Genomic DNA, 11951 nt, shown 5'->3' with positions numbered 1-11951 from the left:
TTAATTTTCCCTTCGAAAATTCCGCCCTTCGCGACACATCTGCAGCTCTTAAAGACGAGAGCAACGATTTTCCAAAAAACTAACAAACTAATTTCTCCCGTGAGAATAATTTCGAAACGTTCCAGCAACAATAAAAGATCCTCGTCTCACAAGTAACCCTTCCACGCGATAGTGTTATAAACCGTGCGAACGAGAAGGTCTGAACAGTGATGAAACCGTGGTGAAAATAAGTCGTAGCGGAAATCGATCGATATCGCCACCCCATGATCGGTCTCCGCCTCGGAACCATGATCGGCTGAGTAGCTTGTCGCTCTCCAAATTTCCCTCTGGTGCAGCGTCGATTCGTTCGAGCGGGAGAATTAGCAGTGACACGTAGAAGGGCACTCGAGCCGCGCCAGAACGAAAGCGTAGAGAGAGAGAGAGAGAGAGAGAGAGAGAGAGAGAGAGAGAGATTTATTAGCAGCCGAACAAAGTTGGCGGCTGATGGAAGCGGCGTGACGTCTAAATCATTCAGCTCGTTCAATAATGCAGAAACGCGACGCCACCACCGTAGGATTTAGGTCAGATTCCCAAAACAGCCACGACCTGACCCCGTCCACGGGACAACGAACGTCAAATTGAACGATTCGCCTACTGAAATTCATATCGCGTTTCGTTCAGAAACCTTTCAAGAATAGAAAAAGTTGCAGAAGTCGGAGATGCAAGAATGAACGATTAGATGGGATTAGTTGTCACTTATAAGGCGAGCGTTAGGCCTGGTTCTCATTGATTTCAGTGAAATTTTTCAGGGTAATAGATCTATATTTACAAATATAATTGAAGAGTCCAGGGAAAAAAAACGATCATACATAGTTCATTCGAAATCGATTTTAGGTTAGGTGGATCATTTATAAGGGGAGCCTTAAGGCTGGTTCTCAACGATCTCAATGAAATTTTCCAGGATAATAGGTCTATATTTACAAGTGTAATTAAAGAGTCCAGGAAGAAAACGATCATACACAGTTCATTCGAAATCGATTTTAGGTTAGGTGGATCATTTATAAGGGGAGCCGTAAGGCTGGTTCTCAACGATCTCAATGAAATTTTCCAGGATAATAAGTCTATATCTACAAGTCTAATTGAAGAGTCCAGGAAAAAAAATGATCACAATTCATTGCAAATCATTTATAAAGGGAGCCTTAGGGCTGGTTCTCAACGATTTCACTAACATTCGCAGATACACCCAAACGGAATTACGTTAAACTACTCTAAGGAATCTACAAAATTTCAAATGTACAGTTCATCTGTATCCAATTTATCCTGTTTGCTACTTAACATTCGTTTTAAGGCTCATTTACACGATACGATAAAACGTATTTCCTTCCATCTCAAACCGTGGCAATCTAAAATTTAAAAAACTAAAAAATTGTCAGGACATTCGATATTTCCAAACTTCTCAAGATATACAAATCCCTACCGCTACGAATCAATGAAAATTTCGCAATTTCGTCCAAGCGTCGTTCATGAAAATCACTTCAACCGAGCACATTTGCAATCTTCGTATCCCCAAACAGTCGCGATACATATATACAAGGTGTACCAAAAAAATTCACAAGCTTTTCGAAAGAAAGAAGTGCTCATCTCCACAGACGAAGAAACATTCGTGCAGCCTCGCGCGACACGCGTGCACAAACACAGATGCACGCGACGCAGAAAATTCATTTCGCGGTCCGATCACCTCTGACACGAATGGAGAAAAGAAAAAAAAAGAAAAAAGAACGACAAGGTCTAGCGAGTGTACTATACGAGCAACGAAAGGTTCTGCTTACTCGAGTAGTGATCCTCCTCCGATATGTCGGCTGGCTCCGGGGTCGAGATGTTTTCCTGAAACAAGATGCAAACGTGTCGTTAGTAACGCATACACCGCCACTTGTCCCGCGCAGTTCGAACGGTTTTCTCGCCCCGAGAGGTGCAAAAGCGCCTTCGAACTTTCCCACACAAACAAGTCGCGTGTGCTTTTCACGCGACTGGTAATTCTTAATAAGGACGACGCGATGGAAACAGGTCACGTTTCGATTTGAACTTGCTTCACACCAGTTCTGCGACACTTTTCCGCCCGGGGATTACATAATTACGCGTTCATTGTACGTTACAGGCCGATTGTAGCTTGAAATATCATCGGGGAATTATTTTATCTTGTACAATGTTGTCGAACGTTAAATAGAAACGAAGAGAAACAACGTTCGTTCGTTTTAACCCTTTCTCGCTTAGCAATACTTTGTTTAACGTAATTGCTATTAAATTACGGTGTTGGATGTTTAGAATATGCTTGAATTTTTCATTGGTTGCTTTACAGTTAGAATTTCAAATGGAAAAATTACTGTTAATTAATTAGGGAATTACCAGCCAGTTATCATTAGAGAGATTGAAAATAATAAATCAAATTAAAACTAGATACATTATACATTCGACGCTGATTCTAGTGTTAACACTCTATAACGATACATCGCTTCGAAGTTACATTTCCATTTTTATCTATATTTTATACGTCTCATTTTATCTGTCTATTGCTGTACCATACCATTGTTCTATTATTACCAGTCAATTCTTAATTTGCAACATTTTCAAGGATGCAAAATTCCAATTAACCATAACTCTCCTTCTCGTGAACGAAGAAGAATCGGGTTGTAAGAAGGTTGGATAAATCATTCTCCAAAGTTTCTTCTCACGCCTCGCGGTAAGCGACACTATCTGTCGTATGGACGTTATTTTGTGTCACTTGAGAACCACGTGTTACAGTTTTGTCGGTTTACAGATCTCGGGCATTTAAATTTTCGTCGCAGTAGCAGATGTCGCAAATTTAACCCTTCGACCGCTATCGGCGCTTATAGACGCTCGGTGATAATCGAACGCTGGATACTGTCACCGCACTTCCTATTCATATTCTACTTTTTATATTCACATATTAGTTATTTTGCAAATATAAAATACAACATGTTCAGCAAAAATGTAGTATGACTGTTAACGCCATAACTCACAATCAGTGGTACACAGCCAGAGCTTTACTTTCGAGTTACCAGCAGTCAAAGGGTTAAAATGTACCGAAAAAAGAACTGACTTTATCGTTACCGTATTTTTTCTAACCAGATAAGCTAAATTTCACCGTTTCGTGTATCTTCAGTGAACAGTCGTTGATTAACCCATTGCACTCGAAGTTTCTTTTCATTCATATTACCAGCAACTCGAAGCAATTTCAGTGGAAAGATCATATTCACATATGAGTAAATGATATGCGCATTAAAAGAAAAGTCATTGTTGTATGTTATTGTTTTTTTAATGGATTATGGATACAAATGTTATAATATATAAAAAAAAAACAAAAAATTATAAAATTATTACGATTATTACTTTACGATTTGTCTTTGTCCTTATCTTATGAACTGAAAATTATTTGCATTGTCTCCATAGCGGAGCCCTCGAGTTCGAAGACAATATCGAGTGCAAAGGGTTAAAAATTATAATTAACCTAACCCTGATATTGTCACTTTATTTCTACACAAACCCAAAATCATATTTTTCGTATCGTGTCTCTAATAATTCGATCACCCACGATCTAAGCACAAGGTGTGTACATGCAAAGTGAGCACGGCGTCGAAGTCAAAAGGCGTCGGTCGCGTCCGAGCAACCCTGCCGCGACAGCCGGGTAACGCGAATCCGTAGAAACCGGCGAAGTGGGTCGACCTGACGGGAACTCGATTATTGAAAAATTAAGAGGCCGCAACAAGCCAGGCGAGCCTCACGGGTCCCGTGGTCGAGCGTGCACACGCTCTGCGTCCGGACGCCGCGTTTCACGGAATCGCCGATTGTCTTCGCCGTGGCGATTGCGCCATCGGTGAAACACACCGAGATATACATAGGCTTTCCGTACACCCACGGAACGGCCGTGGACTTTATTGTCCCGGATCGAGAACCGGCGGCGGCGGCGGCTTGCGGTTCGTCCGAACGCAAATTACTTACGCCTCGGCTCGGCGACGTGCCGTGGGAGACGGGATTAAGGCACGTCGAGAATCCTGGATCGATAGCGCGGCACGGCGAGCCGCGGGAAAACCGAAAGCCGCCCCCAAATTACCCGGCGTTCATGTCACCGAGAATCGCGACGCTTCCGAGACTTTTAGGCTGGGACGTGGATGGGGGGTGCGACGTCGTTGCGATTCAGCAGGTTTGTATTTTCAGCTTTTTAGTTTTCTTACTGTTGTGGGGTTTAAAGGTATTTGAAAAAATTCTGGGGTATTTATGGAAGTTTCTACTACGTTGTACAAATTTTTCAAACTTTTTTTGGTGGAAATAAAAATTCTGCGAGAAGAATTTGGCTTGGGTCATCAGTGGCCCGAGTTTCGTTCGAGTGTAGTAGGCCGGGAGTCAAGGATCCTTTACTTTTGGGCTGTCGAACTGACTGGGTCACATATGACCCATCGCAAGATTTATTTTTCTGTAGGTACATTAGGGAATCAATTTTTTCAGTTAGATGTAAATAGGTAGGTGTAAATACATTAAGCTACATTTCTGAGTAACTTAAAAAAAAACGGTGCTATTAATTGATGGTAGAATGACCTTTAATAATGGCACACTGAAATCGCCATAACAGCGGCTGTCGCACAGTGCTAAAAAAAATGTAGCCTCCATCCACGTAAAAACTATTTACATCAAATTATTGCCCAAATTATTGCTATTGACAAAATTGTTGCCCCACCCTGTGTATCCCATGAACCTTATACAAACAAATAAAAATTCCATATCATTCAAATTTCATATTTAACATTTTTCCATATTTCTATAAATAACATAAATATTCCAGATGAACAAAGTTTCTATCCCACAAACCTACACACACAAATTCCCCCGCTCCACAAATTTTTTCCACATTCGCATAAATAACAAAAATATTCTTCTCAGATAACCCTGCAAACTCGAACAATACGGGTCACAAGAGACCCAGCTTCGTCTACCAACGATCCAAGAGGGTTAATAAGTTATGTCACTATCAATGTCAACCAGCGACATGTCGTCATTTCTGAAATAACCGATTCACAACTCTCCTTCACATTCACAGCCGGGAGAGGCGAGCCCAGCGGCATTTCCATCGGTTCCACGATCACGAGGTCATCGTATCCTCCCATACTGGATCCGCGGCGGCGGCGGCACCATTCGTCCTTCCCTCGTCACCAGGGTTTCCCGTTGAAACGAGCGGTCGGTTTCGCAAGGCGTGTGCAGAACCAGCGGCCCGACCGAGCGCGGCTCTCCTATCTGTGTCAGGTCTCGTGTTGCAACTGCAGAAGGTCGACCGGTATACGCGCCACGGAGAGCACGGCCAATTGATACCGGCCGCAACTTTGTCCGGCGGTGTTGTAGGACGACCGGCACCGACCGACTTGCACGCGCATACCGCGCTACAGCCGCGCAAAAAGCGCCGCTGATGTAACCGAGAAATTCCGGCCATGCCGTATACGCGGCCGTTCGGCGATCCGCAAACACCGAATCCGGCTACGGAAGAATCTCGCCGCTGCAACGTTCCCGCTCGACAATTTCACAGACGTTACTTACGGGCTGATCTTCGCTAAGGTGGGTAAAGGTGAGATTTTCTCAGATGGAGACGCGGGAGATTCGGAAATCGAGGCGATTTTCTTGGGAAAGTACTGTGCCGTTGATGAGAAGATATTTCGCCTTTCTGCATCTTCAACGCGTTCAGAATGACAGATAAATTTGAGAAAGGATCGCACTATTGGCAGAGTTTCTTGTGGTCGATGTGTGTATTATAATTAATGCCTAATTTTTCAGTATACATATTTAGGATGGCAGTGAAATTTAAGAAACGATCACTATACCACCAGAGTTTCTTATGATCGAAGTGTGTATTGTAGGAAGCGACAGAAAAATTTCGAGGGACCCAAGGGGAATCGAACCCGGGACCTTCGGCTTAGCAACCCGAGGCTTTGCGCACTACGCCAACTACTCCCTCTCTATTCTCCCTTGTCGGTTTCCTATTTGGCTATGGAGGCCCCCGATACTACAGTATTATAATTAATATTTAATTTCTCAGTATGTAATCTGAGAACGTGGTGATTCACCGCTGGATTACACTCTCTGTCCAATCTTTTTTGCCATTTTGAGTGACCCATCGATGGGTCACATCGGCAAATAAGAGATTAACACTTCGACGTCCGCAAATTTCGCTCAAAATCTCTCTTTTCGACTCTCGCTTTTCGCTCAGTCTTTTACAGTGTAATTACGACACATTTTTTGAGAAAAATACATGGAATACGAAGTTTTACAGCCAAAGAAAGAAAGAAAAGATGAAGTCACGTATACGTGACAACTGACGTCAAAATCTTAACGCTCTGGAAGCGGCTACCTTAAGCTTTTTGACGACTCACGCTAACATAACGGTAAGATTCGAATATCTACGATGGCTAGATTTCAGGACGGTAGATACGCTCTGAATCTACGTTTACGCTAATGTTCTGAATTTCACCGCTCTATCAACTTCGACGTGTCCCGTTTGCTCTCTTCGTCACGCGATCCTACATGACCCGATTAGCAGATGCGACCGTTTCGGTCAATGACAAAAATACACGAGCCCTGCCTTCATGATTGTGCAAGAGACAGTGGGCCTGTTACACTGTAAACAATCTAACCAGCATTCCTTCCTCTACCTAACTTCTCATCTCTTCATAGTACTATTAAAATGAACATCCCCGTAGACACATCTTCTCCGACGCAATCCTACTAATTAGGCAATCCCCTAATTTCAGCTGTTAAAAGAGCGTCACGTCAACAGTACGTCAATTTTAACAACAATTGAATTTAGACACACCTTCTCTGACACAGTCGTAGAAATTAAACAATCCCCTAATTCTAGCTGTCAAAAGAGCCGTCACATCAATAGCAAGTGAATTTTTCTTCTGTGCTCGAATCGCCTTTGAAATCGCGTTTTACATAAACGATCAATTAATCAGGATCGATTAAATTACGAGACGATTACGTATACAGGGTGAGTCTCCTAACATGACGACCTCAAATAACTCGTAAGGTATTCGTTGTACGAAAAAATGTTTCAAACAAAAGTTGCATGGTATCTAGGGGGACATACAGTGCTCTAATCTGTTTTTTATTACCTTGCTTTTTTATTGAGACATTAGGGTCACCTTCAGTTTTTTAAATGGAATGTCTAATATTTTTTTTCGAATTCGGATAAATCATCAAATTTTGCGTAAAAAAGTATTACACAAAGCGGGACTTCAAATGAATAATTACTGAGATATAGTGTTAAGAATCACGCTGTGACTGAGCGTATTTCCTAATAGAAGATTATTAATTTGAAGATATCCCACTTTGTAATAATACCTTTTTACGCAAAATTTGATGATCTATCCGAATTCGAAAAAAAATATAAGAGAAAATATTAGAGAAAAAGCAGGGTAATAAAATACAGATTAGAGCACTGTATGTCCCCCTAGATATTACCTTTTTACGCAAAATTTGATGATCTATCCGAATTCGAAAAAAAATATAAGAGAAAATATTACAGAAAAAGCAGGGTAATAAAATACAGATTAGAGCACTGTATGTCCCCCTAGATACCATGCAACTTTTGTTTGAAACATTTTTTCGTACAACGAATACCTTACGAGTTATTTGAGGTCGTCATGTTAGGAGACTCACCCTGTATACTTGGTTAAACTTAACACTGAATACAAGAAGTTCTTCAACCAACCAGCCATCTATCACGATCCTCTAGATCCTCGTATCCACAAGTCGTCGTTTCAAATTCATCAATCTTCGAGCCGCAAAACTACATTGGAACAGGCGAAATAAAGAACAGACGAAACAATTAAAAGGCAAAGCATAATCGGCGATAGAAATCGGTTAGAGTCGTCTGGGAAATGAATTGTCCGGATCACGAATAAAAGGTGAATCCATTAACCCATTTGCTCGATCTCCGCCGCGATAAATCTCTCTCCGCCTACTGTGGTATATCCCGCGTGAATTGCACAATCTTCGAGCTTTGAAGAAAACGGAAGAAGAAGGGAAAAAAAATGACCATTGACACGAATTCTTCCTTTTGAAAAGCGACACGACCAATGATTTGCCGTGCTCGTTTCCTCTGTCGTGAGAAATCGTCACGCCCAACGATCGCTTTTTCTTCTTTTCATCTGCGTTACGCGAACAACATCGAGACAGTGTTCCTGTCTCTTTCTCTCCCGCACACTCCGCTCGTGATCGCGCGTATCTGCTTGCTTTGAGTAATCGGTGGAATTTATTGGCAGACAGCTCGTATCTTCGTCCTGTAGTTTCAACTTCCAGCCGGCGCGGGTTATTTTAAGAATCTTTCATTAAGAATTTAATATAACCCGGTTCCAGGTAACCATCAGATCGCTCTCGATCCACGACGTCCGTTTCCGGTTTCCGCATCGCCGATATACCGTAAGAATTTTGCAGCCGAGATTCAGCTCTCGGAAGATCGAAAAGCTGCTTCCTCGTCGAGGTTCAATTTCGCTCGCGGAGAAGGAGGAAATGTTTATTTGAAAAATATCGGGGGGAGATTTTTTCGTTACTCATATTCGAATTATCTAAGAAAAGGAAATACTTAAATTCATATTCAAGTACTTTTATGGACCACTTTGTAAAGTAAACGGAAAATTTAAATGCCTGAACTCTACTGTAGAGCAAATTTAAAAATAAAAGTGAATTTCATAAAAAGAAATTAATAGTAAAGACAAAATTATTCCTACAGCCTTAATTATCATAAGACCAATCAATCTCATGCCTGCTAGTTTCAAAAGAAGTAAAAATATAATTAATTCTTCATATAAATATTATCAATTTTAAAAAGAAACAAAAATATCAATAATTGCCCTGAACCCATTAATTACAAGAAATAATAACTATTCTCATACTGATTGATTAATAAAAAATAATCAAATTCTGAAACAAGGATGTTATCGTCTGCAGGAAGATTCTCGTTTCGAAATAGTTCCAAACCAGCGCAATCATTTTATTAAAATAATTATAAAAAAAAATGAGGAGCCGGTAAATACCTCAATTTTTATTTTTGCTTTCTCAAGAGCAGGCTAGCAATCAAATATCGTAAGTCAGAGAATCGGTAGTGATCTCAGTCGAACTTTTCTGGCGACTTCGTCCGCTATCATTGATAAGCATAACCGGTTACATCGCTCGATCCATCACGCAGCTTTTCCACCAAGAATAATACGTTTTAGAATTTTAATTCATTTTATCTGAACGACCTGCCCCGGCTTCCACGATCGTTACCACGATTAAACTTCACCGGTATCCGGGAAATACAAGTCGGACAAATTTTTAGCAGACACCAATGCGAACCAGTTGTTTTTACTATTTCCGCAATTATAGTACAATACGACAAGAACGACGGAGCTGAGACATCGAGTCTTTGCAACCACTTAATTACGTGTTTAGTCGAGATTTCCCGATTTTTAACGTGTCCGATTTGTTACCTATCTGAGTACGAGAAGAAAATATCGAACGCTTGTTTCTGCTCTTCGTTCGCGTAGATACAATTTGTATGCATGGAATTTTGAAATGAACTTACGTTACGGAATCGATGAAATTTCGAATTTATTGCTTTCAAAAAAGTAAGGACTAGTCTCGACATTTGAGAAATTAGAATTCGTGGGGATGTTTTCTCTTGCGAAATTGTTATTAATTTTTACTTTCCCTCATTTCTGAAGATGTGAAATTTGAATCAAATGTAATTTCTCTTCTCATAAACTTACGTTACGAAATCGATGAACTAAAAAATATATTTGTCTCGAAGTTAGGTGCAAGTGTAAAAAATTTGTAAATTAAAATTTGTGGTGATTTTCAATGTTTTCTCTTGCGAAATAATTATGAATTCTTAATTTTCCACATTTCTGAAGGTGTGAAATTCCAATCAAATATAATTTCTGTTCTCACAAACGAAAGAAAATCAGATGTTCAAAACAGTAATTCGTACGATACCTAAATTAAAATCAAACTTAACAATAATGAATTCCAACTTCAAATTTTACGTAACGTACCAAACAATTTCCATTAAAAATACCAAAAACAATAATAATTGCCAAACATCCGTTTCAGACAAAATACAGAAGTACTTAAAAAGAACAAGAACACAAATTCTAAACTGACAATTTTGAAATTTCGTGTTAACTAAATCTGCCCCAAAAAGCGACGTCGCTGGAACTTAATTTGCATTACATTCCCCGCATTTTCCATTTTTCTTCAGTTCCCATTAATCAACGACCGCGCCAAAGATGGCAACATTTCAACGACCACAGCGATGGTTCGACTCTCGCCGTTGGCCACGGGAGGCCTAAAATCTGGCGAATCGTAGTGGCTCTACGGTCGATCGCCGGACCTAAACCAACTCGTAAATCATGCGACGGCAGAGGCGAGGTATCCTGAGGTCGCAGGTACTAATGAACAATGTCCTCTGGCTTTCTCTCTCTGCTCGCTGTCTATCTTCTCTCTTTCTCCCCGTCTCACCTACGCACGGGCCGCCCCACTTCCGGCGGATGTACCCTGATAAATGGGAATCTCGGCGAGCGCGCGGCCAGTCGGCCGTATACACCTACGACGGAGCGCACCGCGCCGAATGAGAAACGAGTCGGGAGCGGTGCTCGTCTTCGAGGCCGGCAACAAGAAGCACCGGAGAAAAATGAGGGGACGAGTCTCTCTCTATCTCTATCTCTTTCTCTGTTCAGCCAGAAGGAAGCGTCGAGTTAACGATTTCGCTGAGACCGACCCTTGCCAGAAACGTTCTGGGTGGACGAAATGTTGCTGTGCTCACCCGTGTGTGGTCTTCGGTTCGATTTAGATCGCTCACACTGTACAACTCGATTCTTCTTCGTTCAACGGAAGAACAATTTTTTGCCGTTTCAATGTTACCGTTTTATCGATAGTAAAATTTCCATCGTATTTTATATTTTGCATTAAATATGACATATTTCGTCGATAGTAAAATTACAGTGAATCAATGTCTAGTGTTAGCTCGATGAACAAGAAATGATCGAGGTGTTGCATTTTCTCTTCGTTCGTGATAAGAACAATTTTTTGCTGCTTCACTCTGTTACTGTTTTTATCAATTATTCAATTGAATATTAAATATTTCATCGATACTAAAATTGCAATGAATCAATGTCTACCGTTAGGTTGACGCGCAGGAAATGATCGAGGTGTTACATTTCCTGTTTCGTCGTTTGAACGATCTCTTTTGTATTCATTATTTTCATTTCATTTTTTATCTCTTCTTTTCATTCTTTACTTTTCTCGTTTGTTCACTTATGTCAAACGTAAAGAAAAATTAATCACTCATTTCGCGACTGCAATAACAGGGGATCATTTTTGCAAAATAGTGGGAAATTGAAATCAGTACTACTGTTACCTGTTCTCAGTGACAGCATTTCACAACGAGATTTTCAAACGAAATTAAGGAACTCGAGAAACCAAACGGGATGAAACGAAACTAGAAAACGTATTAAACGTCCGGAATCTTAATCAGCCTCAATTGAACTGCACACAAAGGCACACATCTAACACACGACGCAGAGAATAGTCTCAAGTCCATAGGTAACGAACGCGGGAAGGAAGTTAAAAATAAACAGCTTAGCCTAACGCGAGAACACGAGAGCCGCCCAAAATTAATTACACCGGAGCGAATAACTCGGAAAGCAACTTCACGCCGTCAGTTTAGCTCCCTTTCAGTAGCAATTGATGCGTCACCGAGTAAACTGGTGGCCGAGCTGGTAGATATCAGCGCGAGCTGGCTCGCGAGAGAGCGATACACGAAACGTTGACCCGCTTCTCGTTTAAATCGCACGCGTTCCCTGAAAAAAAAAAAAGAAGGAAGGAAGAGGAAGGAAAAAAGTGAAGAAAGGAAGACAGCTGGTTCCGGCACC

General features: G+C 41.0%; 1 protein-coding gene across 1 annotated transcript in view; it reads right to left on the bottom strand.

Annotated features, from left to right (window-relative positions):
• The window catches only part of LOC108572669 (nucleolar protein 4-like), a 176024-nt gene that overhangs the window by 53153 nt on the left and 110920 nt on the right, over positions 1-11951 (bottom strand). Inside the window, exon 2 of the mRNA XM_017934937.1 lies at positions 1809-1863. Within this exon, the coding sequence (XP_017790426.1) occupies positions 1809-1863 (55 nt within the window). The remainder of the gene's footprint in view (positions 1-1808; positions 1864-11951) is intronic.

This window comes from Habropoda laboriosa, unplaced genomic scaffold, assembly GCF_001263275.1.
Source record: "Habropoda laboriosa isolate 0110345459 unplaced genomic scaffold, ASM126327v1 scaffold22, whole genome shotgun sequence".
Classification (NCBI taxonomy): Eukaryota; Metazoa; Arthropoda; class Insecta; order Hymenoptera; family Apidae; genus Habropoda; species Habropoda laboriosa.
Note: the sequence above shows the minus strand (reverse complement) of the source record. Positions and strands in the feature narration are given on the sequence as shown.